The 24949-nt window shown below is 51.0% G+C and overlaps 2 protein-coding genes across 3 annotated transcripts in view; one reads left to right on the top strand and one right to left on the bottom strand.

The window, feature by feature from the left end:
* Positions 1-2781, bottom strand: part of OTOF (otoferlin) — a 98828-nt gene extending 96047 nt beyond the window's left edge. Inside the window, exon 1 of one of the 2 annotated variants that reach the window (XM_084791721.1) lies at positions 2541-2781. In XM_084791721.1, coding sequence (XP_084647847.1) covers positions 2541-2619 — 79 coding nt within the window. In that variant the 5' untranslated portion in view covers positions 2620-2781. The remainder of the gene's footprint in view (positions 1-2540) is intronic. The other variant, XM_084791720.1, reaches the window with a different exon arrangement.
* A 3075-nt stretch (positions 2782-5856) lies between these two features.
* On the top strand, positions 5857-24771 carry CIMIP2C (ciliary microtubule inner protein 2C). The gene is made up of 4 exons (XM_084792392.1): positions 5857-5985; positions 19700-19970; positions 22400-22512; positions 24562-24771. Exons 1-4 carry the CDS (start codon positions 5912-5914, stop codon positions 24704-24706), a joined length of 603 nt encoding a protein of 200 aa, XP_084648518.1. The 5' UTR covers positions 5857-5911; the 3' UTR covers positions 24707-24771.
* The last annotated feature ends 178 nt before the right edge of the window (positions 24772-24949 follow it).

The raw sequence follows: 24949 nt of genomic DNA, 5'->3' as shown, positions 1-24949 counted from the left end.
GTGTTCCTTGGCTCTGGAGCATACTTGAGTTGAAGTAAGAACAGAAAAACCAGAAATCAGCAAGCATCCACCCCGTGATCTGTCCCTGAAATGCCTGCAGGTGGAGGCCCCAGAGTGAACGGTGTGTGTGTGTGTGTGTGTGTGTGTGTGTGTGTGTGTGTGTGTGTGTGCATAGCTCTATCCCATTTACTGCTGGGCAATGCAGGGTAGAGTCCATGCCTCCTTGTTTCCCTGCAACTCTTCAGGGCAGGACTTTTTTTCTCCTTCACCCTTAGGTCCCACGTCAGCCCCTCACCCCATCTGCCACCTGCTTTATTGAGAAGTTTGGGGAGCCAGGAGACCACTAAACCCTTTAACCGCTCCATTTTCTCATCTCCCTTCAGTACAGTATGGCATGGACATTGGTTGTGGACGTCAAGAGAGAATGTGCTGCTGGTCAGTTCCCTAGAAACAGCAGTGTTGGATGGGGTTTGGGGGGTGCCTGTAGTTGCCAGCTGCTGTACCCCTGGTGAGTGTCCTTTCTGGTAATCTGACTGTACTTTCCACATTCCTGCTGCCCGCCCCCTGGCCTCTTGCTCTGGGAGCTCTTCCTCTGGCGGTGAGGAGGGCCTGGGCTACACACAGCCTAATTCCTGGGTGTTCGGCCTTGCAGAGCAAAGGAAGAGGTGGACAGGAGGCTGAGGCAGGAAGAGCGTATGCTCAAGGCCTGCCTGGGCTATGGTTCAGGGATAGAAAAAGAAGGGGGCACACATGCGGTTCAGCAGCAGGGGGCTTATCTGGCATGTGGGAGGCCCAGGTTCAACTCCCCAAAACATACCCTCCCCTGAACCCCAATGCAAAGAAAGAAAGAAAAATATGAGTCTCTGATGGGCAGGGTGTCCACTCCTTGTGGGCCCTGGAGGAGATAAAGAGATTACAGTACTGAGTGGCCAGGATGTAGACCTGACAATCAGACCACTGTCCCTACCCCTCTACTAATTCCCTGAAAATCTCTCTGGACCCTGGCTCCCCTTTCTATGAAGGACACTGGCCCTGCTCACAGATCTGTCTGTCTGGTCTGTCCTGTCACAGCTGAAGCCACGAAGCAACCTAGGGCTAAGAAGCCAAGCTCTGTGCTTTGTGTGGTGCCTAAGGATGCTCTTGTTTTTCTAAAGCCAGTATAAGCCAGTATAAGCCGGCAGGTGGCACATGGAGAGCTAGGGTACTGCAGGGAAAGCAGCTGCTGGGGTGGCCTGCAAAGCAGTAGGTGGCCCAGCCCACTCTCTGGTCCTTTCTACCTGCCTTCCTCCTGCTAGGAGACATAGTTAGACCGTCCACCTGCTCTGTGAGCAGCAGGCTGCAGGTGAAGAGCCCAGGGCCCCGTGTGGGTGATACAAGTGCCTGGAGGCTCCTACTGGAATGTCCAGTGACTCACCACGTCTCAGATCTCCCTCCTGGCAGACCTGTAGGGACAGCGTGCATCCCTGTGACGCCTTGGTCAACAGCTGTGGAGACACCCCTGGACCAGAGGGTTTTACTGTGGCTAGGCAGGTTGAGCTGTGTTTTGCAGAGGACAGTGGGCACAAACAGAGATAAGTCTAACCCCGTCTTTCTCTGCTTGACTCCTTGGGGCCTGCCAGGTACCCTGGACAAAGCCCAGCTTTGGCTCCTCAGCTCTTTGGGGCCAAGCTTCTGCACTCTCTGAGCTCTGGTTCACGTAGCCTCAGTCTCTCTCTCTCCGCCAGCTCTGCTCCCAGCCTTGGGAGCACACTGTTCCTTTTACACCTCACGTCACCATTCTCCTTGCTTGCTCCCTCAGCCAGCAAGTGAGCACCGCCTCCTCCTGGGAGCTTTCCCTGACTGCTAGCTCCCAGCCTTGGTTAGGGTCCTCATGTCCCCTACCTCTCTGCATCCCACACTTGTCCTGCCTGTCTGCTAACTGCTTCCCCTGCCTCGCCAGAGATAGCTCTTTAGCCCAGGGCCTGCCACTCGCTCATCTTCATATTTCTAGCCCCTAGATTAGATACATAGTAGGTCCTAGTACATGAGCTGCAGGAAAAGCTAGGAGTCATCCACGGAGGAGAGGTTGGAGTAGTGTCCCTGCCTAGGAACACAGTAGGGCTAAGAAAAGCCAACACGATCCTTGTTACGCTGGAGGGCAGAGTGCCACTGGCTGCCATGGTTTCTGCCAGCCACTCTGGTCTTTTCAGGCATCGATTCCTGTTCAGCAGACAGAAACCAGTCTGCAGTGGGGAAAGAGAAAAGGGGTCCGAGGAAGGCTGTACCGAGCTGGGGCCCTTAGTGCTGGATCTGTGTGACCACAGGGATGGACCCCTCACTTCTGCTTCATTGAACCAAGAATCTGCGCTCTGTCAGGACACTGACGTGCTGGCTCAGGGGATCACAGGAAACTACAAGGCTGGTCAAACCACTGTGCCTGCTACAACTTTGCCATCCCTCCTCCCAGGCCTCTCCCGTCCCTATCAACTCACAAAATATGGGCTGGGCCAGCTTGCGGAACTGGGGTCCCCCCCCTCCCCCCGAGACAGGGGTTTCCTTACCTCGGAAAGTCACTTTGGCGATCCGGTCACCTTTGCCTCGCAGTTCCGAGACAGTCTTGAGGTGGACGATCAGGGCCATACTGGTGGGGAGAGCCTGGGCAGTGCCTGGCAGAGCAGCAGAAGGAGCTAGCTGCTGGAGCGTGGCTCACACAACTCCCTCCTCTCAGGCTGCTGCGCCTCCTCCTGATGCTGCCCACAGAGACCAAGGCAACCGAAGCGAGCTGCTCCTTCAGCTCAGCAGAGCCGTGCAGCCCTGCCAGCCCCGCCCCTCTGAGTTGTCAGCCCAGCATGTGTGTAGTGGTGTGTGTGTGTGTGTGTGTGTGTGTGTGTGTGTGTGTGTGTGTGTTGTGCATGCACACAGACAGGAGCACAGGAATGCACACTGAATTCATTATTCAGCTGGATAAAGCCCTGTCCAGCTTCAGGTGTCGACTCCCAGCCTTGGCAGGGCTGAGCAAGCTGTGCCGCTCAGAGACAACATGTTGCATGAGGATGGGCCAGTGTGGGGTCAGGGCACTCCCCGTGGGGATCAGGCACACCATGCTCTCAGCTTGAATTGGGACACTGGTCTCTTGGGTGTTATCCATGGAGTCTCCTGCTCTGTCTAGTCACCAGGGTTGTGGATACTCAGAAGGCCTGGGGACATGGACAGGACAGGCCTTGGCGGCTCTGGGTACATCATGCTGTGCCTTTTAGAAAGCCTCACCTCAGTCTGGATAGTGTCTGCCATACAGGCATGAGTTAGGATTTCAGTGTCTATGTTAAAGACGGGGGCGGTGGCATGGGCTTCTAACCCAGCTCTGGGGTGATGGAAGGGTGGAGAAACACTATCCGGAGTATAACAGCCAGCCTGCCTATCTGAAACACTCGCCTCCAGGGTCAGTACAGAAACCTGTCTATAAATGAATAAGGTGGAGAGTGACCAAGGAAGACAACAGAGGTTGACCTCAACTTCCACACATAAACACACACACACACACACACACACACACACACACGCATGTACACACACACACACACATGCACACATACACACACGCATGCACACACACACACACACACACACACACACACACACACAGAGAGAGAGAGAGAGAGAGAGAGAGAGAGAGAGAGAGAGAGAGAGGGAGAGAGAGCGCAAGTGTCACATGTGCCCTCTCCATGTAAATAAATAAATAAATAAGTACAGTGAAAAGGTTTGAAAGTTTAAGGAGAGAAGGTGCTAAGCTTCCGCAGCATGGAGCTGCCCCTCTGAGCCCCTCAGTGCAGTAGCCCACAGACATCCAAGAGCCTTCCAGCCTCCTAATCATTCCCTTGTTCTCGGCCTAGTTTTCTGTGTGCTTATTTTCTCTTTGTCCCCTCCGCCAATTTCTGCTCACCTTTCCCACCTACATTTAGCCTCACCGAGTTAGAAAAATTCTTAGGAAGTGCATAATTGAATGCAAGCAAATATCTAAAAACTTAAAAACCAAGTTTAGTGTCTCCTTAGCATCACACAAATGCATGTTCATTTGTAGGGCTTGGTGGTACTTAGCAGATCCCCTTCCTGAGGGTCCCCTGGTTGTTCTCTGCTCTTAAGGGTTTTTCATGGGTCCTCTTACAGCCCTACCCATGATGGGGGAAAACCGCCAAACCTCAGTTTCCCTCTCTAAGATGATAGGAATCCCAATGAGCATAGACCGTGATTTCACTGGCCAACCCTTCCAAAAGCCACCCCAAATACAAGCTCAGAGTCCACGCAGAAAAAAACCAGAGGGTTTGTGATCCAGAGCAGTGCGGGAGGGTGGTGTGCCCATGAGCTGGGCCAACTGGGATGCCACGAATGGGGAGGGGGTGAGAACTGGGGTCATTGAAAAGTCGTCCCGAGCCGTGGGTCACCTGTAAAAAAACAACTTGGCCAAGTTTTCTTATTGCAGCACATGTGCCCCCAGGCAACTCGGATGACATTTCCTGCGCTGCTTTGGCAACCTGCTCACACTCACACACCTGTGGCTTCTTTGCCAACATGAGGCTTCAGTTGTTCTGGTGTGTGTGTGTGTGTGTGTGTGTGTGTGTGTGTCGCGCCTTTGGCAAGTATGCACTCCCTACCTCCCGGACTCGCTGGCATCTGTTAGAAGACATCTCTGGAGAGCTGTGATTGCAGTGGTGTCCTGTGAGTGCCTGTGGTCTTTATCAGCTGCCATTTGCAGAATCCCACTGTGCAGGTGACACCTCTCCCTGTCGGATATCTGAGCAGATACCGACTGCATGACGGTTAATATATCGACTGCGTGGTTGACTGGACCTGGATTTGCCTAGGAGTGAAAAAGCCTCACAGAGGGAGGGAGATGGTTTCTGTAAAGCAAACCTCACATGAACTTCAGGGCTTTAATGGCCGAAGGGAAGGCCAACCCTGCAGATCTCTGGGCAGAAGGAACTTCAGTAAATGAAAACCACACACTGTATTAGTTCCTTCCACATCGCCCTAACAAAATAATGGACGAAAACAACTTCAGGAAGCCAAGCTTTATTTAAGATAACAGCCTCAGCCCATCGTAGTGGGGAGGCACGGGAGAATAGCTCTGTTCATATCCTAGAGACCAGAAAACAGAGCGAGGCCAGAACCAAGGGCCAAGGTGTAGCTTTCCAAGGATGGCCCCTAGTGACCCACTCACAGCAGCCAGGGGCTATCTCCTGTAACACCCACCAGGAAGCAAGGCTCAAAATATGAGCCTGTGAGGCATAGTCTAGACTCAAACTGTAACTGACACACCTTCCTTCTCCTCCTCCTGTCCCTCCTCTGCTCCTGACAGTATCTCACCAAGTTTCCCAGGCTGTCCTCAAACTAGCAATCCTCCTGCCTCAGCCTCTGAAGATGGGATTACGGGCGTGAGTCATCAAGCACAGCTCGCCCTTTCGGAGGAATATAGGGAAAGGAAGTTTGAAGGGAGAGAGGAGAGGTTAATGAGAAAATTAATGAGGACCAGAGAAATGACAGGGCTGGGAAACCACACAGCAAGCAAGGCCCACTACGGAGCGGCTTCCTGGAGCTCCATGGATGGAGGGAGCCCTGGGCATCCTAGCCGTCCGAACTGGATCACTGAGAGCCTCTTAGGGGCCATCCAGCCTTTCACCTCAGAGCATGGTAGATATAAACACCTAGGCTGGATGCCAGGGGGGCTCGGGGGAGCCACACAGTAACCTTGTGAGGATGGGAGGCATCTTCTCCTGGTTGCGAGAGAGCTGTTCTAAGGAGCACAGTGCAAAGAGGACTGACTCCCTGTCCCAGAACGAACTCCTCGGGTTGCCAGGCATATGGTTGCTTGGTGACCAGCGGGCTGTTTACCGCAGGGCTGAGCTGAGCCGCAGTGGTGGGGCTCGCAGCACCCATCATGGCCTCCCGTAGCGCGGGCACACTACTGACCGAATTCAATGCCACCTTCGTGCCCCCCACTCTCATGCCCGGGTAAGCTGCCAGTCATCCTGGCACACCTAACTTGCCGGTCATAACCCTCCTCCTCTTCCGTTCTGCACCCGCCTGCCAGGACGCTGAGGCTCCGCCCTCCCGCTTTGGGGACTTCAAGGAGCCCCACCTGGCCAATTTTCCCTTCTTGGCTTTCACAGCTTCTGCTATAACAACAGACAGGGCTGGGGAAGTGGATGACGGAGAATTAGCCCAGGATAATGGCACCTGCTATGGATGGGGCCAGCGTGAGGGAGAAGATGAAAATGTGAAAAAGATGAAACGTTTGGAGCAAGTAGCCTGGTTCACAGAGAAATACTGGGGAGAAGCAGGGAGTGCCTGGCTTTCCAGGAAGCTGAGTATTTATGGACTGACAGAGGGACTGACACTGGGTAGGCAAGGCTGGTAGAATCTGGCAAGGCAGTACTTGACAGTTGGTAGTGTACACTATCCACCTGATTTTTTTTTTTTTTACACATAGTTCCTTTTACAAACTGAGCAGGCTGCAAAACCAAACCCAGCATCATCAACAGAATGCAGCATATTTTGCATAAAATTTGAGCTGTTTTCCAGAAGGAGAAGCAAGGCTAAGGGGCTGTCTCGATACCACCGTTTTCAGAAACAGTAGCTGCTGCGCCCAGAGCTTGGGGCTCCAGTTTCTGGGACCTTTTTCTGCTGTTCCAGCAGCTCAAAAGCTACTTTGGTTCCCACCAGACCAAGCTGATTTGCAAAAGCATAGTAGTTTCCCAAAGGCAAGCCAGGGATGTGGGATCAGCCGGCCACGGAGCTTGCCTACTCATCTTTTCTTCACTTGGAAAGATGTTGGGTGCTCCTGGGGCATGTGCCAGGTGTTAAAGGATCCTGGGAAACAAAGACAAATGAGGGGAGAGATTACCTTTGAGGGATCCCAGGCTTCTATTTAGATTTCCTTTTGTTTTCTTTAAATTTTGAGACAGGGTCTCATTAAGTAACCTGGTCTGATTTTGATGTCATGGTGTAGGCTAGGCCGTCCTTGAACTTTTGATGCTCCTGCCTACAGCACCAGGCCTGGTGTCATGTAAATACTTAAGATACAGTTTAAAATCATGTTTGTGGCCAAGGCTAGCAGTGTTTTCGGCACATTCTAGCTAGTCTGTCACAAGGTTTGGCTTTATACATTGATATTTTATTTTTCTTACACCTCCACAGCAGTGGTTCTCAACCTGTGGGGATCAATCCCTTTGGGGGGGGGCATGTCAAATGATTTTTCCTGCATATCAGATATTTTTATTATGATTGATAACAGTAACAAAATTACAGTTATGAAGTAGCAACAAAACAATTTTATGGTGGAGCGGGGAGTCACCACAGCACGAGGAACTAACTGTGTTAAAGGGTCACAGCGTTAGGAAGGTTGAGGACCACTGGCCCACAGGCTTTTATTGGAAGCACCTCTGCTGTCAGACCCGTTGGTTCTTTGCTGCCTGGTGTGTCAGTAGCCCTATCCCACAATTCCCTGTGGGAAGCTATAATGTCAGGGCGACCCCCACGGCGCCTCTCTGGACACACCACTTGTCTACAGTTCCCTTGGGTGCAGCATCCTATCCCATGATGCCTTTAGAAACAGTAATGACAGTGGGTCATAAAGGAGGCTTCAAGCTTGGCTTAGGCTAGGCTGTCAAGATCTTTCTGGAAGAGAGATGCTTTCCTTAAAGGTCCCCATCAACAAGGACTGAATCAAGACATGTAGTGTTTCTACCACCACCTCTCTGGCTGTCCCAGTAACTCAATGAACGAATCCAGGATTTCCTATCTGGCTTGGGTAGTCCTTATTTATTTTTCTGTTCTTTTTCAAACATTAATCACAAAATTTTAAAGAACAGCCAGTCTCTTCTGACACTTAAATCACCCCCTTTTGTAGTTTTACCTACAGGCAGAGGATGTGTGGGTTGGGTCGGGACGGCACAGATCTCACAGCCCACCTCCTTGCTGTTTCAGATGTGGCCATGAGGGTCACGAGGTTCTGTGCATGGCTTCCTGCGGGTGACTGTAAGGGCTGGGCTGGAGCCAGGTCTCAGGTGCCTGGCAGGAACATCATAGCCAACGCCCTCCCCTAAGTGTGTGCCAGGCCTACCCACTCGGTGCTGTATCCTTTACAAGCCCCTCTGTAGGAAGGTCTCCACGGGCCAGTGTGATGGCTCAGCTGGTAAAGGAATTTAATGACCTAAGTTCAATCCCCAGGAGACCCACGTGGTAGAAGGAGAAGAGAAACCACCCCCTGAAAGTTGTCCTCTGACCTCAGCACACAGGCCGTGGGACAGGCAGCACTGCCCACTCCCCCGCCGCCCCCAAATAAACGAAAAGGTCTTTATAGCACCCAAGAAAAGGAATGAGCCCCTTGCCCGAGGCCTCTCAACAAGCACTCTTAGTTTTAAATATTCTGCTGCTTTGTCACAATATCTACCCTGAACCCTCCTTGGAGCCGGTCACAGGCCCCGCTTATTCGGCAGGGAGGGAGACAGATGCTGCAGCCCACCTGCCTGGGTTTGAATCCTGGTCCCATCATGTGTGCAAGCTGGAAGAAAGTCAATCAGCTAATGTGTACAGAGCCCTGCACTTAGTAACTGTTACCTATTATTGTCAGTTAGGCCACTACTGTGTTCAAAGCCTGAAGCCCTGGAGGGCGGGGTGGCGGGGGGTGGGGGTGGGGAGGAAGCACCAGATAAGACTGGTGGTGGTGGTGGTGGAGGCCGTGGTGGTGGCGGTGGCGGTTGTGGTGGTCGTGGTCATGGCTGTGCTCAGATAGCTACCAAGATGTCCTTTTCTATTTCTTGCTGTTCCTAAGTGGCACATTGTCCAGAAACCTTCTGTAGATATTATCTGTATGTACCGAGAACTCTTGGCCCTGAGACCATAAGCCTTTTTAAGGTATAAGACTAGCCCCTGTGAGAGTCTGCCCCCTGCCTGCGGGTCAGGTGTGGGTGACACCTTCCCTGGGCCTCTACCTCCATCCGCACTTTCATTCATGCGGAGCCTGCTTCTTGATGATCACTCCAGACGAGAGATTTGTATCATTCAGCCAGGATCTGTGGCAGAAACCCTCCCTTTGTGGTAGTTTCAAGAAACCCTCCCTCTGAGGTAGTTAGTTTGTTTCAAGATGTTAACACTCCCAGCTCTCCAGCTAAGAAGGTTGCATGGTGGTGGCGCACCACTACACAGGACACTGGCTCTCAGCAATTTCAGTTACCAAGGTTCAGCCTCAGACTGAAAATAAGACTGGAAGCTTCCAGAGGTAAATAATTCATAGGCTTTAAATAACTTTTATTGCAGTGTGTTGCTGTAATTGTCCCATTATACTGTTAGTTATTGGTAATCTCTTGTACACAATTTATAAGTTAAACTTTATCGTAAGTTCATCTGTACAGGAAGAAAGTGAATGTAGACAGTTGAATGCCTGGAGATTTTTCTGTTTTGTTTTGTTTTGTTTTTTTGACAAATTAATCCTCCTTGAAGAGAAGCTTGTCTGTGTCCTCGCTGTAAAATCTAATAGATTAAAAAATTAGAGAGCATAGGTAATATGATCAGGGAGTGGTGTTTTTTTAACACACTTATTAGCTTAGTTTTTTCATACGATTCATTTAATTGCAGCTTTAAATAACTAATTTTTCTACTAGCTATTTATTCATTTATCTTTTAATACTAGCTTTTTATTTTTTAAAAAATATATTTTATTAATTTATTCATATTACATGTAATTGTTATCCCATCCCTTGCATCCTCCCAATCCTCCCTCCCTTCCATTTTTCCCTTACTCCCCTCCCCTATGACTATGACTGAGGGGGACCTCCTCCCCCTGTATATGCTCAAGGGGTATCAAGTCTCTTCTTGGTAGCCTGCTATCCTTCCTCTGAGTGCAGTCAGGCTTCCCCATCCAGGGGACGTGGTCAAATATGGGGCACCAGAGTTCATGTGAAAGTCAGACCCCACTCTCCACTCAACTGTGGAGAATGCCCTGTCCATTGGCTAGATCTGTGTAGGGGTTTGAAGTTTATTGCACATATTGTCCTTGGCTGGTGCCATAGTTTGAGCAGGATCCCTGGGCCCAGATCCGCCCATCATAATGTTCTACTTGTAGGTTTCTAGGACCCTCTGGGTCCTTCTATTTCCCCATTCTCCCATGCTTCTCTCACCTAGAGTCCCAATAGGAAGTCTTCCCCTCTGTCCCACTTTCCTGGTAAGTGAAGACTTTCATGGGACATGCCCCTTGGGCTAGTGTCCAGATATAAGTGAGTATATACCATTTGAGTCTTTCTGCTTCTGGGTTAACTCACTTATTATGATCATTTCTAGTTCAATCCATTTGTCCACAAATTTTGGGAATTCCTTGTTTTTAATAGCTGAGTAGTATTCCATAGTGTAAATGTACCACAGTTTCATTATCCATTCTTTTACTGAGGGACACTTAGTCTCTTTTTATATTCTGGCTATTATGAATAAGGTTGCTATGAACATGGTTGAGCATATGTCCTTGTTGTGTGCTGGAGCATCTTCTGGGTATATTCCAAGGAGTAGAATAGCTGGGTCTTGAGGAAGCCTTATTCCCAATACTAGCTTTTTAAACAACAGTCACATTTTGGAAATTTTAGCAACCATTCTTTTGAGGTCAGCCTGCGTTAGTACCAACAATCTGTCCCCTGCATCTGGCAGGTCCCTGGGGCCTGTGGCTTCATGAGTGAGGAGTTAGAGGAGGTGGGAAAGAGCAGACAGGATGGGGCTGGGTAGGGCACAGGGCAAGCCTAGCACAGGAGATGCTGCCTCCGAGGTGTGCCAGTCAGTCATGGAATATGAGCCTGGATGGCTGTTAGATCTTCTGAACGATTTTCCTCAGGCCACACATGCGGTTGTGACACCGTTGGTCAGGCTAAGCCTGAGGATGAAGTTTTCCAACCCTCCCAAGTGATGGTAGCTCGGAGGACCTCTGTGATGCGACAGGCAGCAGCCCAAGCGTTTTTTTTTAAAAAGGCACCCCCTCTGGTGTGGGATCTTCCTGTGTGTGAGACTTCTGATAGCTCCAGTCTCAAGCTGCAGGGTCTGACTAAAGCTTTCAGGCAGCTGCCTTCCTTCTGTCCGGCTCATCTTAGCTGCACGAACAGGTGGCAGGGGGCATTCTGGCAGATAGCAGACTGCAAACCCCGCCCCACCCCATCTCCACCATCCCCTCCCACCTCCACCATCCCCTCCCACCCCACCCCGCCTCCGGCTCTAGACTCCGCCCCTTCAGGCCGTCCCCTCCCAGGGTTCTCCTCCTGGAGGTAGCCTGTTCTCTTTTGCTGAGGTCCTCTGGCAAGCCAAGCTTTCTTCCCGCCTTGGTCCTTCACCACTCTCAGCACGTCGGCCCCCAGGCTGTTTTCTGCTCCTTGAGCTCTTTAGAGAGCTGGAGTGATTCTTAGGGAACATGCGTGGACGCCTCTCACACAAGCCGGCGCATTAGGAAGAAAAGCGTCAGGAGCCTGGGAAGCTGGGCTTCGAACCAGAGGATCTTCTCCTTCCCTAGAGAAAGATGGGCTCCTCAAAAAACAACGAGCCTCCTTTTGTCAGTTCAACCCAAAAAACACAGAGCAGCAGCTGGCTGGGAGTGGTCTGAACAGAGGGCGAGCGTGGCCGAGGCGCAAAGCAGTAGTGACTTCCTGGCACCCAGAGCCCTTGGGTTGGGAATTCAGTGACAGAACACTTGCCTAGCATGCCTGGAGTCCTAGGCTCAACTCACAGCACTGTTTAAGGGGGGGGGGGGAGTATGCTTGACTTAACCTGCCATGGCAGATAGGGTCACAGAGAGGCAGGGGAGGGAGGCCTGTGGATGGAGGGGATGGCTTGGGCAAAAGCAAGGGCTGGAGGGTCTGAGATGTCAAAGCAGCAGTGCAGTTGGCTACAGTGGAAAAGCTTCACTGGGAAAGTTGGGTACAAGGTTGGCAAGATCCCTTACACAGGCTCACAACTAGGGACAACCCCACCCCACCCCACCCCCAGAATCCTCAACCCTACCCCAGAAGCTGGCCTGCATTGTTCTTAATTCCACAGGCAGTGGGAGAGGCCCTCCCAGGTTCTGCCAGGGCGTGGGGTAGGTGGGAAGAGGGGCTGTCAGCACTGGCCTCGGTGGATGATGGTATAGCAGGAGAAGAGCTGTGGGCAGAATAGGAACATGCCGGATGTAGCAAGTTCATTAGTTAATAAGGCTGCTCAAGGGAATCTCTGATGCTCGTGGTAATTAATTTTAATGTCAGCTCTGGGGCCAGCCAGTTCTCTGAAGAGGTAGGGATGGGACTGCTCCCTGCACACACAGTGACCCACAATGGGCCTTAGGGTCCATTTGTGTGGCCTTGGCCCAGGAGGCTGTCTCAGCATCCCCTAGCTTGTGTGTGCAGGTGGAGAGAGAAACATGGGAGCAGGTGAGAGGGCAGGGAAGAAGAAGGGGGTCGGGAGGAGATGATCTCGTGGCCACTGTTCAATGCCGTTCCCTTTGGCCAAAAGCCAAAAAACAAACAAACAAACAAACAAACAAACAAACAAAAAACCCAGGGCGGCAGAAAGCTCTACTGTGGAGCCCTATGAGGTCTGCTGAAGGCCCACACCTCCTGGTGCAGCCTAGGGACATGCGCCTTGCTTCCTGATGTGTCCCCTGGGTGCTAAGTATTGAGAATGTGTGCGCGCGCATACACCTGGCAGAGCTGAGAATTCAGAGGGGAAGCCAGGCAGAACTTAGAGGTGCGGGGGAGGAGGGGGCTTCTATTCTATTGGGATGCAAATATCTTGGCATTCAGAGATTCAGGGTGGGAAGGCAGGGAGCCGAGGGAGAGGGAGCTCGGCAGGGAGCTTGGGGTGGCGAAGAGGAGGATGCTAAGAGCCAGTCTCATTTCCACCGCTCTTTTCTTCTGAAGAGCCCTACGCCCCGTGGGCGGGATGTTTCCTCTGCTCTGAAAATCTGAACTTCTTTTAAAACAGACCTGGGACATTGTGCCCCCCAGAAATCTGGTCTTCTGCGTCCTCCCTTGAGCATTCATTGCGTGCTGGTGCTGGGCACAGGAAGAGCGCAGAGGTAGACACGCGCTGTCTTACTTTGCTTTTTGTTGCCGTGATGAGACTCTGACCAGAACCCAGCGTGGGGGAAAAAAGGGTTTGTTTGCTCTACCGATCCAATCACCGCCCAACACTGAGGGAAGCCAAGGCGGGAAGTCAAGCAGAGCAGGAGCCCTGAGGCAGGATCTGAATGAAGCAAAGGCCGCAGAGGAGGTTGGCTAACTGGCTTGCTCCGCTTAGCTTGCTCAGTGTATTTTCTTACGCGACCCAGGACCACCTGTACCTCCCACATCACTCACTCATTAAGAAAACAACCCCACAGACTTGCCTACAGGTGACCTCTTCCCAGATGGCTAGCTGTGTCAAGTTGACAAAAACAAAACAAACCACTAACAGGGATATGTTCGGACTTGAGTCTGAATGTAAGGATGGCCACTAATCCAAAGGGCAGACATCCACATCAGGTACAGGATGAGGTCAAAAATGCAACTCAGAGTGCTGGCTTTTCCCAAGTGAGGAGAAGACAAATGCCCAGGGTGGGGGTGGAGCAGAAGACCAGCCCCACAGATAGGAGAGCTAATGAGAGCGTCAGGGCACAGACTCTGTGTGCACCTCTACTAGACCTGGGTGTCAAGAGGGAAGTGGCCACTGTGGGGGAAGATCACTCAGACACGGACACAGGCTACAGCAGGGTTGTGTGTACGTGTTGTGGGGGCAGGGGGATGGATGGGATGGGATGGGGGAGGGAACTGGGGATGCGGCTTGGTCGAGGAGAGACTCTGGGAGAACTGGGGTTGTGCTGGTGAACATTGCTGAGGGAGAGAGAAAGGCGAAGAGTTTTGTGGAGTATATGAACAAGACTGGGGGAGAGCTGTGCGCAGCGAGATGGAGAAGAAATAGCAGACCACTGTTTTCTGGGTGGGGTGGTGCTAACAAGGGTAGGGTTGTTACACTGGGCAGAAGGGGAAGCAGGCAGGCTCCCTGTGTGGATAGCGGAGCATGAGCAACTGTGGGCAGAAATTTTGGGGCACCATCAGTGCACGGGAAAGGGTTCCCCAAAGGTGTCAATCTTTGAAAAGAGAGCCATGGGAACACTAAGATGACCCATGACTATGGCTGACCCACCCCCAGGCCTCTCCAACCCCTTGCTTCGTGGCATGCACTTCTCCTGACTCCCAGATGAAACCCCTCCACAGAGCTCTGCCAGTGCCCACTCACAGGAGGGGCTTTCCTTCCTGGCCTTTCGTGAGAACCCTGACCATGACCCAACTTGGGCTAGATCTGGTTCTCTTTGATTGTCCACACGGCACAGTAGGACACAGCCTCATGACACCATGACTTCTGCTCAGGAGCTTACAGTCCCCGTGCCCTAGCATTGGACCACCACACAGTGGGGTCCCCGAAAAGTGACTTTTAACTTTTCTTTTTCTTTCTCTTGGACGCATATACAATGAAGGAAGGAAGTCTTCCTAAATCCAACAACCCGAATTACCATTTGGTTAACCCTGCCTTAGGTCTGAAAAAAATGAAGGACAGATGTGAAGTCATATAAAAGCAAATATATATATATATATATATATATATATATATATATATATATATACACATATATATACATATATATATATATTATAATCAGACCCTATCTGCCATTTCAAAATGAAAGTGTGAAAATTTAATCTCTCTCACTAGAATGTAAGAGAAGGAAATTGAAATAAAAGGAAAGACTAGGCAGACTTTAAATAAATGTCAACTCATCAGAAAAAGATATTAATCCCTCAAAGATCCTTGGGTGTGGGGGCAGGGCAGGGGGAAAGGAGCTAAAAGCCAACAAAGGCTTTATGTCACGTACTTTTAATGGCATTTCCATTTTCGACAGCATGGGTTGACTGCTAAAAGACTTTCTTAGTGCGCTCCCATCTCCCTCCACCCACCTTTCAATTTTGGTTGCTCAAGTTATTTTTACCTTGACAGGTTTTATAACATTCCCTTCTGTTCTGCAAGCAGCGTTCACCTGGCTGCTATTCCTAGCTGCGTTCTTAAATAGGTTGGAAGATCACCAGCCCTCACTCGCACAGAGGCTCTCCTTGCCTCAGTTTAGTTTTTCTTTTGAATCACCTTTTGGTTGGCAGGGTTTTGTCACTGAGCACTTCTTTTAGGGAGAGTCTGCGAGTACTTTATTTTCTACATTTTCATGCGGGGAAAGGACTGGGGGCCACTTGGCTGGTGTGAGAGTCGTGCTTCCTGTAAAGTGTGCCTTCAACCCACACTCCTTCCCTCCCTCCGTTCTTCCCTTTATTTTTGTAGTAGTGTGGTGTGGTGTCTTAATTAGGGTTTCTGTTTCTACTGCTGTGAAGAGACACAGTGACCACAACAATCCTTATAAGGAAGACATTTAATCGGGGCTGGTTTACAGTTCCGAGGGTTAGTCCATTGTCAGCGTGGTGGGAAGCATGGCAGCACACGGGCACACACGGTGCTGGACAGTAGCTGAGAGTTCTACATCTGGATCCGCAGGCAGCAGGAAGAGAGGGTTAGGATAAAGTGGTGGGGCCAAGATGTGCCCTAAGAGATCACACCATACAGCAGATATAACCCAAAAGGTTTATTGGGGTGGAGGGAGAGTGCAGGGTTGTCTTGGAGTAGGGTTATGAGAGAAAGAGACAGACAGACAGACAGACAGACAGACAGACATACTGGGAGATAGAATAAACAAAATAAAGAGAGATATCTAGGGTTGTTGGGACCTTTTAAAGGGGGTGCATATCTGCGACTTGTAGCAACAGTGGAAACATACCACACCTGGCAAGGGTGATGGCATTACCTGAGTGGAAGGCAGGTGGGTTTAGCTCACCTGACTAAGAGAGCGAGCCACTGGTTTGAGCTTCTGAAATCCAAAGCCCAACCCTAGTGACTCACTTCCTCCAACAAGGCCACACCTTCTAATCCTTTCAAATAATGCCACTCCCTATGAGTCTGTGGGGACCATTTTAATTCAAGGGCATGCAGAGATGTAGTGATCTGAACAGCACAGAAAGAGACTCAGGTGATGGAGGGAACTTTAGGGTACAGCAGAGCAGGTGCCAAATGCAGACCTAGGAGAGGGAGAAGCTTTTAGGCGTGGTTTTTGACAAGTCTTAAGGGACACTTTAGTATGGGGAGGCAGAGCATGCTAACACACCTGTGGCACTCGAGAGGTAGAGGCAGGCAGATCTCTGAGTTTGAGGCCAGCTTGGTCTGTGTAGTAAGTTCCAACCCAGCCAAGGCTACATAGTGAGAGACTCTGTCTCAAAAAAAAAAAAAAAATGGAGGGAGTAACGATGAGAGGCAGAAGGGAATGGACCGACCAGGTCGGCATACTGATTGCAGAAGATACAGAATCAGAACCCAGGGAGAAGAGGAGGCAAAGAGCAGACGGCATAAAGAAGGAGTGGTCGTGACACTTACAGAACCACCGTGGCTCCACAGGGACATCCGGTGGCCTTGAGGGCTTTAACCGAGTCAGGCTCTGATGCTGGGCAGTGCAGAGTCTGGCCTTGTGGGAGTGGAGTCAAGGAACAGAGGTTTGAGCACAGTGAGGAGAACAAGAAAGACGCGGTGGCCGCAGTCTCAATTAAGGAGATATGACCGGGCTTTAGCGGTGCAGGTGGAGTGCTGAGACTCAATGCCTGGATGAGATGGAGGTAGAGGTTACCTTTTCACCTAGACGGCCACGGAGACCTCGTTATGGAGTCAAGGCTGCCCTGCTGGGCAATGTAGGCATGAGAGGTCCCGCTCTGGAAAGACCCAAGGAAGATGTGCAGTGTGCGGGTGCATGTGCCACTCTGTGCTCCTAGGCTAGGCTATGGTTAAGGCTATGGCTTGTACGTCGGAACAGACCCCAGAGGAACCTCAGCCTTTAAAAGGCCGTGAAAAGGCCATGAGAGAAAGCTTAAGCGGTGACAGAATATGTCAGCAACAGGAGGCTGATGCACGTGTAACTGAACTGAGAGCACCGAGTTGCAGCCCCTGCGAGCCAAAGAACATGGCAGCTTCGACCGTATGGTTCTGGCTTTATCAAGGCATATAAAGGAAAGGGATGGTGGACTCTCCCTCCACAGCCAAGGAAAGCCTCTGAGGCCAGGAGTGTGTCGGGGGTGACCCTGAGAGGCCATCGTGTGTAAAGCTGTGAAGGTGAAGCCTGGATTTTGTTGGGGACACCCCAAGATGTTGGAGATGCCAGAGCTGTGGGATACCTGCCAAGAAGAGATGTAGACTGGGTGTGGAGCAGCCCACGAGGGAGAAGTGTGCTACCGTCAACAAAGCTGAAAGGAGTTGATCCGAAGAGTGCTTTGACACCAGACATAGAGCTGCAGAGTTTCGAGTTGGCTTTGCTGGTTTCGGTCTTGCCCTGGTCCAGTATTCCCTCACTGTGCTCCCTTCCCTCCCTTTTAGAATGGTGATGTGCATCCTGTGCCATTGTTTGTGATCTGCTTCTTAATTTTGATTTTGTAGGAGGTTATGGTTGAGAGATCGCTCCAGTCTCAGAAGAGATTTCGAGCTTTTAAACAGTGTGGAGACTGTGAAAGAGTATAAGGGCCTCTGAAGTGGGACTAGATGCATTTTGCACTATGGTATGGCTACAAGTCGACGGAGGACATAGTGGAATGCGGTGGCTTGGATAAGAATGGCCTCCAGAGGCTCATATATTTGAATGCTTAGTCACCAGGGAGTGGAACTGTTTGAAAGGATTAGAAGGATTAGGAGGTGGGGCCTTGCTGGGAGAACTGTGTCACTGGGAGTAGGCTTTGCGGTTTCCAAAGTGCTTCTTCCTCCGTCTAGGATCAGCATGTGATTCTCAGCTCCTGCTCCCATGCCATGCTGCCGGCCATGATGATAATAGGCTAACCCTCTGATACTGGAAGCCAGCCCCCAATTAAATGCTCTATTTTATAAGAGCTGCCTTGGTCATAATGCCTCTTCACAGCAATAGGACAGTAACTAAGACACAGGTAGATTGAGGGTCTGAGTTCAGCTGCCTAGCACCCACCCACATAAAGTTAAAAATCCAAGAGTGGCAGAACACACCAATTCTTTGAGCACTGGGATGTAAACTCTGCCTCAAAAAGTGACATGGAGAGCAAAGGAAGAACCCAACCTTGACCTCTGGCCTCCACACATGCCAGCATATCCTCCTCCCCCCACTGATAGAAAAGGATGAAAAGACTCAAAGGATTGATCAGAGAAATGGGTACAAGAAAGAGGTCATCAAAAGTGTCACTTCCAGGATGTCGAGGAGATGCACTAGCGACAGGGAGGCCATCACCAGCAATGACAACAGCAGCATGGAGGAGAATCACATAATGGGAGGCGGGGCGTGGAGGGCACTGGTGACCAGGCCGGCTGGAGAGCTTTGGTCCGTGTCTGACACGCGCTGGGCAGCGTTCATCTCTAAGCCTCGTGTAGCCAAGGGTCTCCTGTCTCAGAAGGGTCACTAAGTCTTTGCTTTCACACTTTCCGCCCCCCCCCCCCGAGTCTCCTTGGCATCAAAAGAGTTGTACAGGGGTGTTTAGCATCACGGATCATTGTCCACTTGAATAAGCACTTTTTGAGGCCACGGGGATGTCAACCTGGAAGCCGCAACAATCCTGAGGAGCGGGAGGGATATGGGAAAAGACGGGATGGGGAGGCGTGGGCATGAAGTAAATTCAGTCACATATGAAATTTCAAAAATAATTTTAATAAAACAATAACAATAATGCAATTTTCATCTCAGAGGAGAAAAGAGCTTACCGTAGAGCCAAATGTGTGTCTCTGGGCCCTGAACACAGAGTTAAACTACCCTAAACTCTGTGTTCCGGCACAGTAACGGTCTGAGAAGCTTTTAGAGTAACAGGACAAAGTAAAAGATCAAGACACTTTAAAAATACATTGGTGCAGCCATTAAGTAGGCGGCTTGAAGCAGAGCTCCCTCTGTTACAGTCCCCGCGTGCTGTCTGATGGCATGGTCACTTAGCCTTTTGGTTGGCAGGAAATGGGGTTCGAAGTTAATGCAGCCAAAAGGGTTTTGCCTATCAGTCCCTGGATATTAGATCAGAAACAGAGTTGAACAAGGAATGGCTGTTTAGCGGGCTATATATAGCCTGAGATAGACTGTCATTAGGCTCTGGACCTGCAACACTCCAACTCCCCAGTCACTGACCTTTTAATCAGTTATTCAGCCTTGAAAACAGTTGAGTTGAAGGTGCAGAAAACCAAACCCCACTGTATGTCACTGCTGAGCCCACCAGCTTCTTCTATTCTCTCTCCCCTAGAATGAGATGACCACAGAGGAGCAGGGCTAGACAGAGGCCCAGAATCTTCTGGCTGGCTCCCGAAGAACTGGAGGATCCATGCACGAGGGATCTGGCTCTAGGCTCCCCGAGATACTCATGGGTGTTCACAGGGTTATGATCTGGGAGACAGCCATCCATTCAAAACCTCTGTAACAACGAATGGCCCCAGATGCCTGTTCGCGTGACCTTTCCCCAAAGACCTAAGCAGGCTAGTGCTCTTTAATAATTCTTTCAACAGCCAGAGGGACACACAGGAACCCTCAATGGTCAAGGGCCTGCCTAGGAACTAGCTACGGATGTCATGAGGTTGTATCTTCCTACACTCACCCTGCTCCCCGCTGTCACTGCAGGTATAAAGGCCATGTGCCCGGTGTGGCTTCCTCCTTCGGCTCCACTTATGGCACCACCACCTTCAAGTACTTCCAAGACCTCCGCAGTACAGCTTTAGATAGGAGTTATGGGCTCCTCAGCGGAGGCCGCTTTCCCACCATTTTCTCTCCTAACCCCTCCCTGGTGATGGCTGACCAGTCACAGAACTGGGATCGCTGGCTGAACCTGCCCACTTACACCCGATTCAACCTGGACAGCAGTCGAGCCTCCAAGATCAATAACTTTTATCAGGTGAGCTGCCCGCCTGACCCCAGCCTGGGAAGGCCTGTGTGGAGGGTGGTGGGTGGCGGGGTGGTGGGTGCCTTTTCAGAGTTTCAGGGCCAGAGGAGACCTTTCATATTCCAGAGGGTTTCTGCAGCTCTGTCTTGCTCACTCTCCAGCTAGTGCAGCTGGGGATGCTTGAGGGATGCCCTGCCCTTTTCCTCCTGCTCCCTGTAGTCTCCTGACTCCATGGCTTTGATGTAATTAAAGTTTCTATAGCTGTGATAAAACAGCATAGTCAAAAGCTGATTGGGAAGGGAAGGATTTATTTGCCTTACACTTCCACATCATAGTCCATGCTATGCCGAGATTACCCAGATCGTGAGACCCCCCCCCAAAAAAAGACCACCAGGACTCGATAACGATGCAATGTACATAGGGTCCTGTATTACGGGCTCAGAGCTTTGGATCACAATCCTTCCTGACGCAGCAGGATAGGAGAGGGATACCGGAGATTCAAGGGTAATGGGTTCATAAGGAAAAACTGTAATTAGGGGTCGGGGGAGGGGGGGGTCACAGGGAAGTAAGGAAAAAACCATAAGTGAGTCTCAGGAATGTGGACCTTCAGGCAGGTTGGGTCCAGGAGGCTGGATCTCCAGGGAAGTTGTTTTATCTCAGAGGAACATGGGGCATTAATTGTATCTAATTGTTCCGGTGGAGTTTCTGGAGAGTGCTGGCAAGGTGTCATTCCCAGGACGCAGGGAGAAGGGCACCTAAAGGACACGTTCTCGTACAGACCATCACTAATTGCAGAATATAAATTACATATAGGATATGGCATTACTTTTGTCCCTACATCCATTGTAGAAGAAGGTCAGGACAGGAACCTAAAGCAGGAACTGGATCAGGAGCGTGGGGAAATGCTGCTTGCTAATTTGCTCCCCATGGCTGCTCAGCCTGCGTTTTGTTGTTCCATCCTGGAACCCCTACCAGAGGTGGCACCGCCCACAATGGCCTGGGCCCTCCCACACACATCAATCATCAATCAAGAAAATGCCCCCCCCCAAGGCTTGCCTACAGGCCAATCTGGTGGGGACACATTCACAATTGATGTTCTCTTTCCCCATATAACTGTAGCTTGTATCAAGTTGACACCAAGTTAGCCAGCACAGGATACTTGCTTACCTCTTACCTGGAAAAAAAAAAAGACAAAACACCAAATCCCAGAAAAAAAAAATACACAAAGGCCCCACTGAAGTGCCCTGTGCCCACTAACCCTCCACAGACCCTATTCCCCTAACAGTGTGCCCCATTGTACTAAACTGTCCTTGATGGAGAGATGATTATGAAGGGAGCCTAGGCGCATCCCCAATGCTTTTGCTTCTCTGGTTTAACACGTGCATGCTTACCCGCTGTCTGCTGGTCGGTATGAGGGCTGTGCTGTGTGTGCTGTGTGTGCTGTGCTGTGCTGTGCTGTGTGTGCTGTGTGTGCTGTGTGTGCTATGCTGTGTGTGCTGTGCTGTGTGTGCTGTGTGTGCTATGCTGTGTGTGCTGTGCTGTGCTGTGCTGTGTGTGCTATGTTGTGCTGTGTGTGCTGTGTGTGCTGTGCTGTGCTGTGCTGTGTGTGCTGTGCTGTGCTGTGCTGTGTGTGCTATGTTGTGCTGTGTGTGCTGTGTGTGCTGTGCTGTGCTGTGCTGTGTGTGCTGTGTGTGCTATGCTGTGTGTGCTGTTCTGTGCTGTGCTATGCTGTGCTGTGTGTGCTGTGCTGTGCTATGCTGTGCTGTGCTGTGCTGTGTGTGCTGTGTGTGCTGTGTGTGCTGTTCTGTGCTGCGCTGTGCTGCGCTGTGCTGTGCGTGCTGTGCTGTGCTGTGCTGTGCTGTCTTGTGCTATGCTATGCACTGGAAACCCTATTCTTTGCAACATCTTCCCTCACAAACACCCTTCCAGCCTAGTAGACGCTGCCTGGTCCCCAAGCAAGGGACTTGCCTGAGTGAGGGAAGTTCCCAGGGGCAGGAGGAGTAGGTGGTCTCAGGCTTTGAGAAGCCATGGGCCCATCTCAGTGTGTCAGGGACAGCCTTCTCCCTATTTCGACTCACACAGACACACCGGCTCAAGGAGTGACGGATAAGCAGCGCTTAGGGCATGCTTGTGTGGACATGGTGTGCTTAGACACGCTGTGTGCATGGCGGGTAGGCACATGTTAAGCTGGGATTTCAGACTTTCTTAATTGCTTGGTCTCATTTACTCCCTGCAGCAGAACAGCTATGTGGGTGTCAGGATCCCCGCTAGGCAGGGGGAGCCGAGGCTTAGAGGACAACAGGTGGTTAGCAGCAGAGCCCTCAGCATCCTTGGGGACTCCACCAGGAGCATTGGGGCAGCCTGCTCCACCTCTGGCCAGGTGTATCTGGCAACAGGTGATACAGTAACAACCTGTTGTGTGTTCTTTGGCCGAGATGTAGAAAGCACAGCAACAGCGGAAGTACTACCAAGACAAGACTGGCACGGTGCCCCGTGTTCCCTACTTCATACTGCCTGTGAGGGAGCCGGACCGGTACCCCCTACCCACAGACCTGTGAGTGTCCTTCTCTTCCTCTCTCCTGTCAACAAACGCTCATCCACGGGACACCTACTCCTCATCCAGCCTTCGATCCCTGACACTGAGAACGAATTAGCAATCTAACCTCTGGTGCCTGGCATGCATTGCCAGGACAGTCCCAAGTCCAGCAACTGTCAGAGGGAGAAAGCAACTTTGGGACGTGCATGGGAGGGTCAGATAGTGTTTTCCTGACCACATTCATATTCCATAACCTTTGCTTGTGAGAATCTGCCCCCTAGCTTCCTCAGCAAAGGCTCCACTCAAAGTTGCACCAGTCCAAACTTGGAGCCGCTGCTGCCCTCTGGTGGGAGAAAAGGACACTACACTGACTAGGGACCGGTCATCAGCTTGCCACCCTCCCTTTCTTATTCCCTCCTATGGGACCCAGTTTGGGATGCGCTGGGAACCTAGTCCTGCAGTAAGGACTTGAAAATATCTCAAAAGCCAACTGTCCAGGCAAAAAATGTAAGAAAATGATTTTTCAGCCTAGCTCTCGTATCTTCTGTTATGAGAGCGTTCCTCTGGCCACGCCCACCATTCCTTACTTTGCCCTGCAAGGCGAAGCAGGCAGTTCCACTCCCTCCTGCCACCCAAGCGAAGTTTATTCCCAGGTGTCTTGTGGCTTGGGTAGAGACCAGCAAGCCCGTTCCTCACCCCACTCTTGCAACCCATCTGTCTTTGTCAGGGGTGAGGTGTCTTAGGTCAGCAGACAGGTTTGGGGGTTCTAACCCTTACTAACCCCTCAGCATCCAGCTACAGATAGAGCAACTGTTCCCCACACAGTCTGATAGGTTTTGCAGACACTGTTCTCACCACCTCTAGCAGTGCCTCTCGGCAAGGCAGATGGGTCTGTTGCATAAACAAGTAAACTGAGTCCAACGAGGACCTCAGGAGCTTGTGCCGGGTGGCCTAATGGTTGGAGACTCTGTCTGGGAAGAGAGCTGTGTCTGCTGCAGTCAGCTCAGCATTTGAGTTGAGCATCTTCTCCAAATTACCCGGTAGTCTGTACTGGTGACAGTGCTATGCCTGACACAGATGGTTAATCTTAAGTGTCTGGGGAATGTCAGTGATCACCACCATCACCACCTTACCATCATCACCATCACCACCGTCACCTTCACCATCACCTTCACCGTCATCACCGCCATCACTTTCACCATCATCACCGCCATCACCTTCACCATCATCACCACCATCACCTTCACCATCATCACCGCATCACTTTCATCATCATCACCACCATCACCTTCACTATCACCTTCACCGCCATCACCGCCATCACCTTCACCATCATCACCGCCATCACTTTCACCATCATCACCGCAATCACCTTCACTATCACCTTCACCGTCATCACCGCCATCACCTTCACCGTCATCACCACCATCACCTTCACCATCATCACCGCCATCACCTTCACCATCATCACTGCAATCACCTTCACCATCATCACTGCAATCACCTTCACCATCACCTTCACCGCCATCACCTTCACCATCATCACCACCATCACCTTCACCGTCATCACCGCCATCACCTTCACCATCATCCCAATACCATCATTATCACTAACTCCCTCACCTCACCCATCTTTATCATTACCATTACTACTAACATCGTCATTACCCCCATTACCTTCACCACCATCATCACTACCACACACACCATCCACCACCACCACCACCACCACATTTACCATATCAGTAGCCGCAGATGCTGCCACCATCTCCTGTGACAGTTGAGTGTCACGCCTTGCCTTGCATCAAGGAGAGCTTCATTATGTCCTTTGAGCAGAGCCAAGAGGGTAATAGTAACAGTGGTTCGTTGTTCCATGGGTTTCTCTCCAGCAGGAGACAGGACCAGAATACAAGCCACTTTTCTCCCAAGTCTGTATGACTAAGCAGATGTTGCACTGCTGAATGGCTGCAGGGCCCCAAGCTACAGTGGGTATATGGGGATATGGTGGATACTCTTCACCCTCCACTGGGCACACTGCCTGACAACAGTCCCAATCCTTACCCCCAGGCCTCCTCTGAGTCCGAAGAATAAGTGGCAACTTTTAAGAGTATCCCCCGACTACGTGAAGACCTACCAGACCTTCCCATCGGGGAAGAGAGTCTCCTCTCAAGAGCGGCAAAAGAGAGACCTTTACTTCGAGTTCAGAGCCTGAAATCAGGTGGCTGACACCAGGGAGCCTTGGCCTTGCCAGGCTGTCTTGCTTGCAATAAAATCTTCAGCCACAACCATCCCATGAGCCTCTCCTTTGGATCCTGTCACCATGCATGAAGGGGTCCTGAGCACTTGGGATTCGAACCGAGAAGCAGTGCTCAGCTACTATGGGCTTCTCAGCTGCTCCTAAGTTGAGGCAGGTAGGGCTGGTGGGACTGATGAAGGCCAGGATCATAGGGCCGCC

This window comes from Acomys minous (assembly GCF_964271855.1).
Source record: "Acomys minous genome assembly, chromosome: 8".
Lineage (NCBI taxonomy): Eukaryota > Metazoa > Chordata > Mammalia > Rodentia > Muridae > Acomys > Acomys minous.
Note: the sequence above shows the minus strand (reverse complement) of the source record. Positions and strands in the feature narration are given on the sequence as shown.

Coding starts and splice junctions, on each gene's coding strand:
- CIMIP2C (XM_084792392.1), top strand. CDS start 5,912: ATGGCCTCCCGTAGCGCGGGCACACTACTGACCGAATTCAATGCCACC. Junction 19,971..22,399: donor AGATCAATAACTTTTATCAG/GTGAGCTGCCCG, acceptor GCCGAGATGTAG/AAAGCACAGCAACAGCGGAA. Junction 22,513..24,561: donor TACCCCCTACCCACAGACCT/GTGAGTGTCCTT, acceptor CCTTACCCCCAG/GCCTCCTCTGAGTCCGAAGA.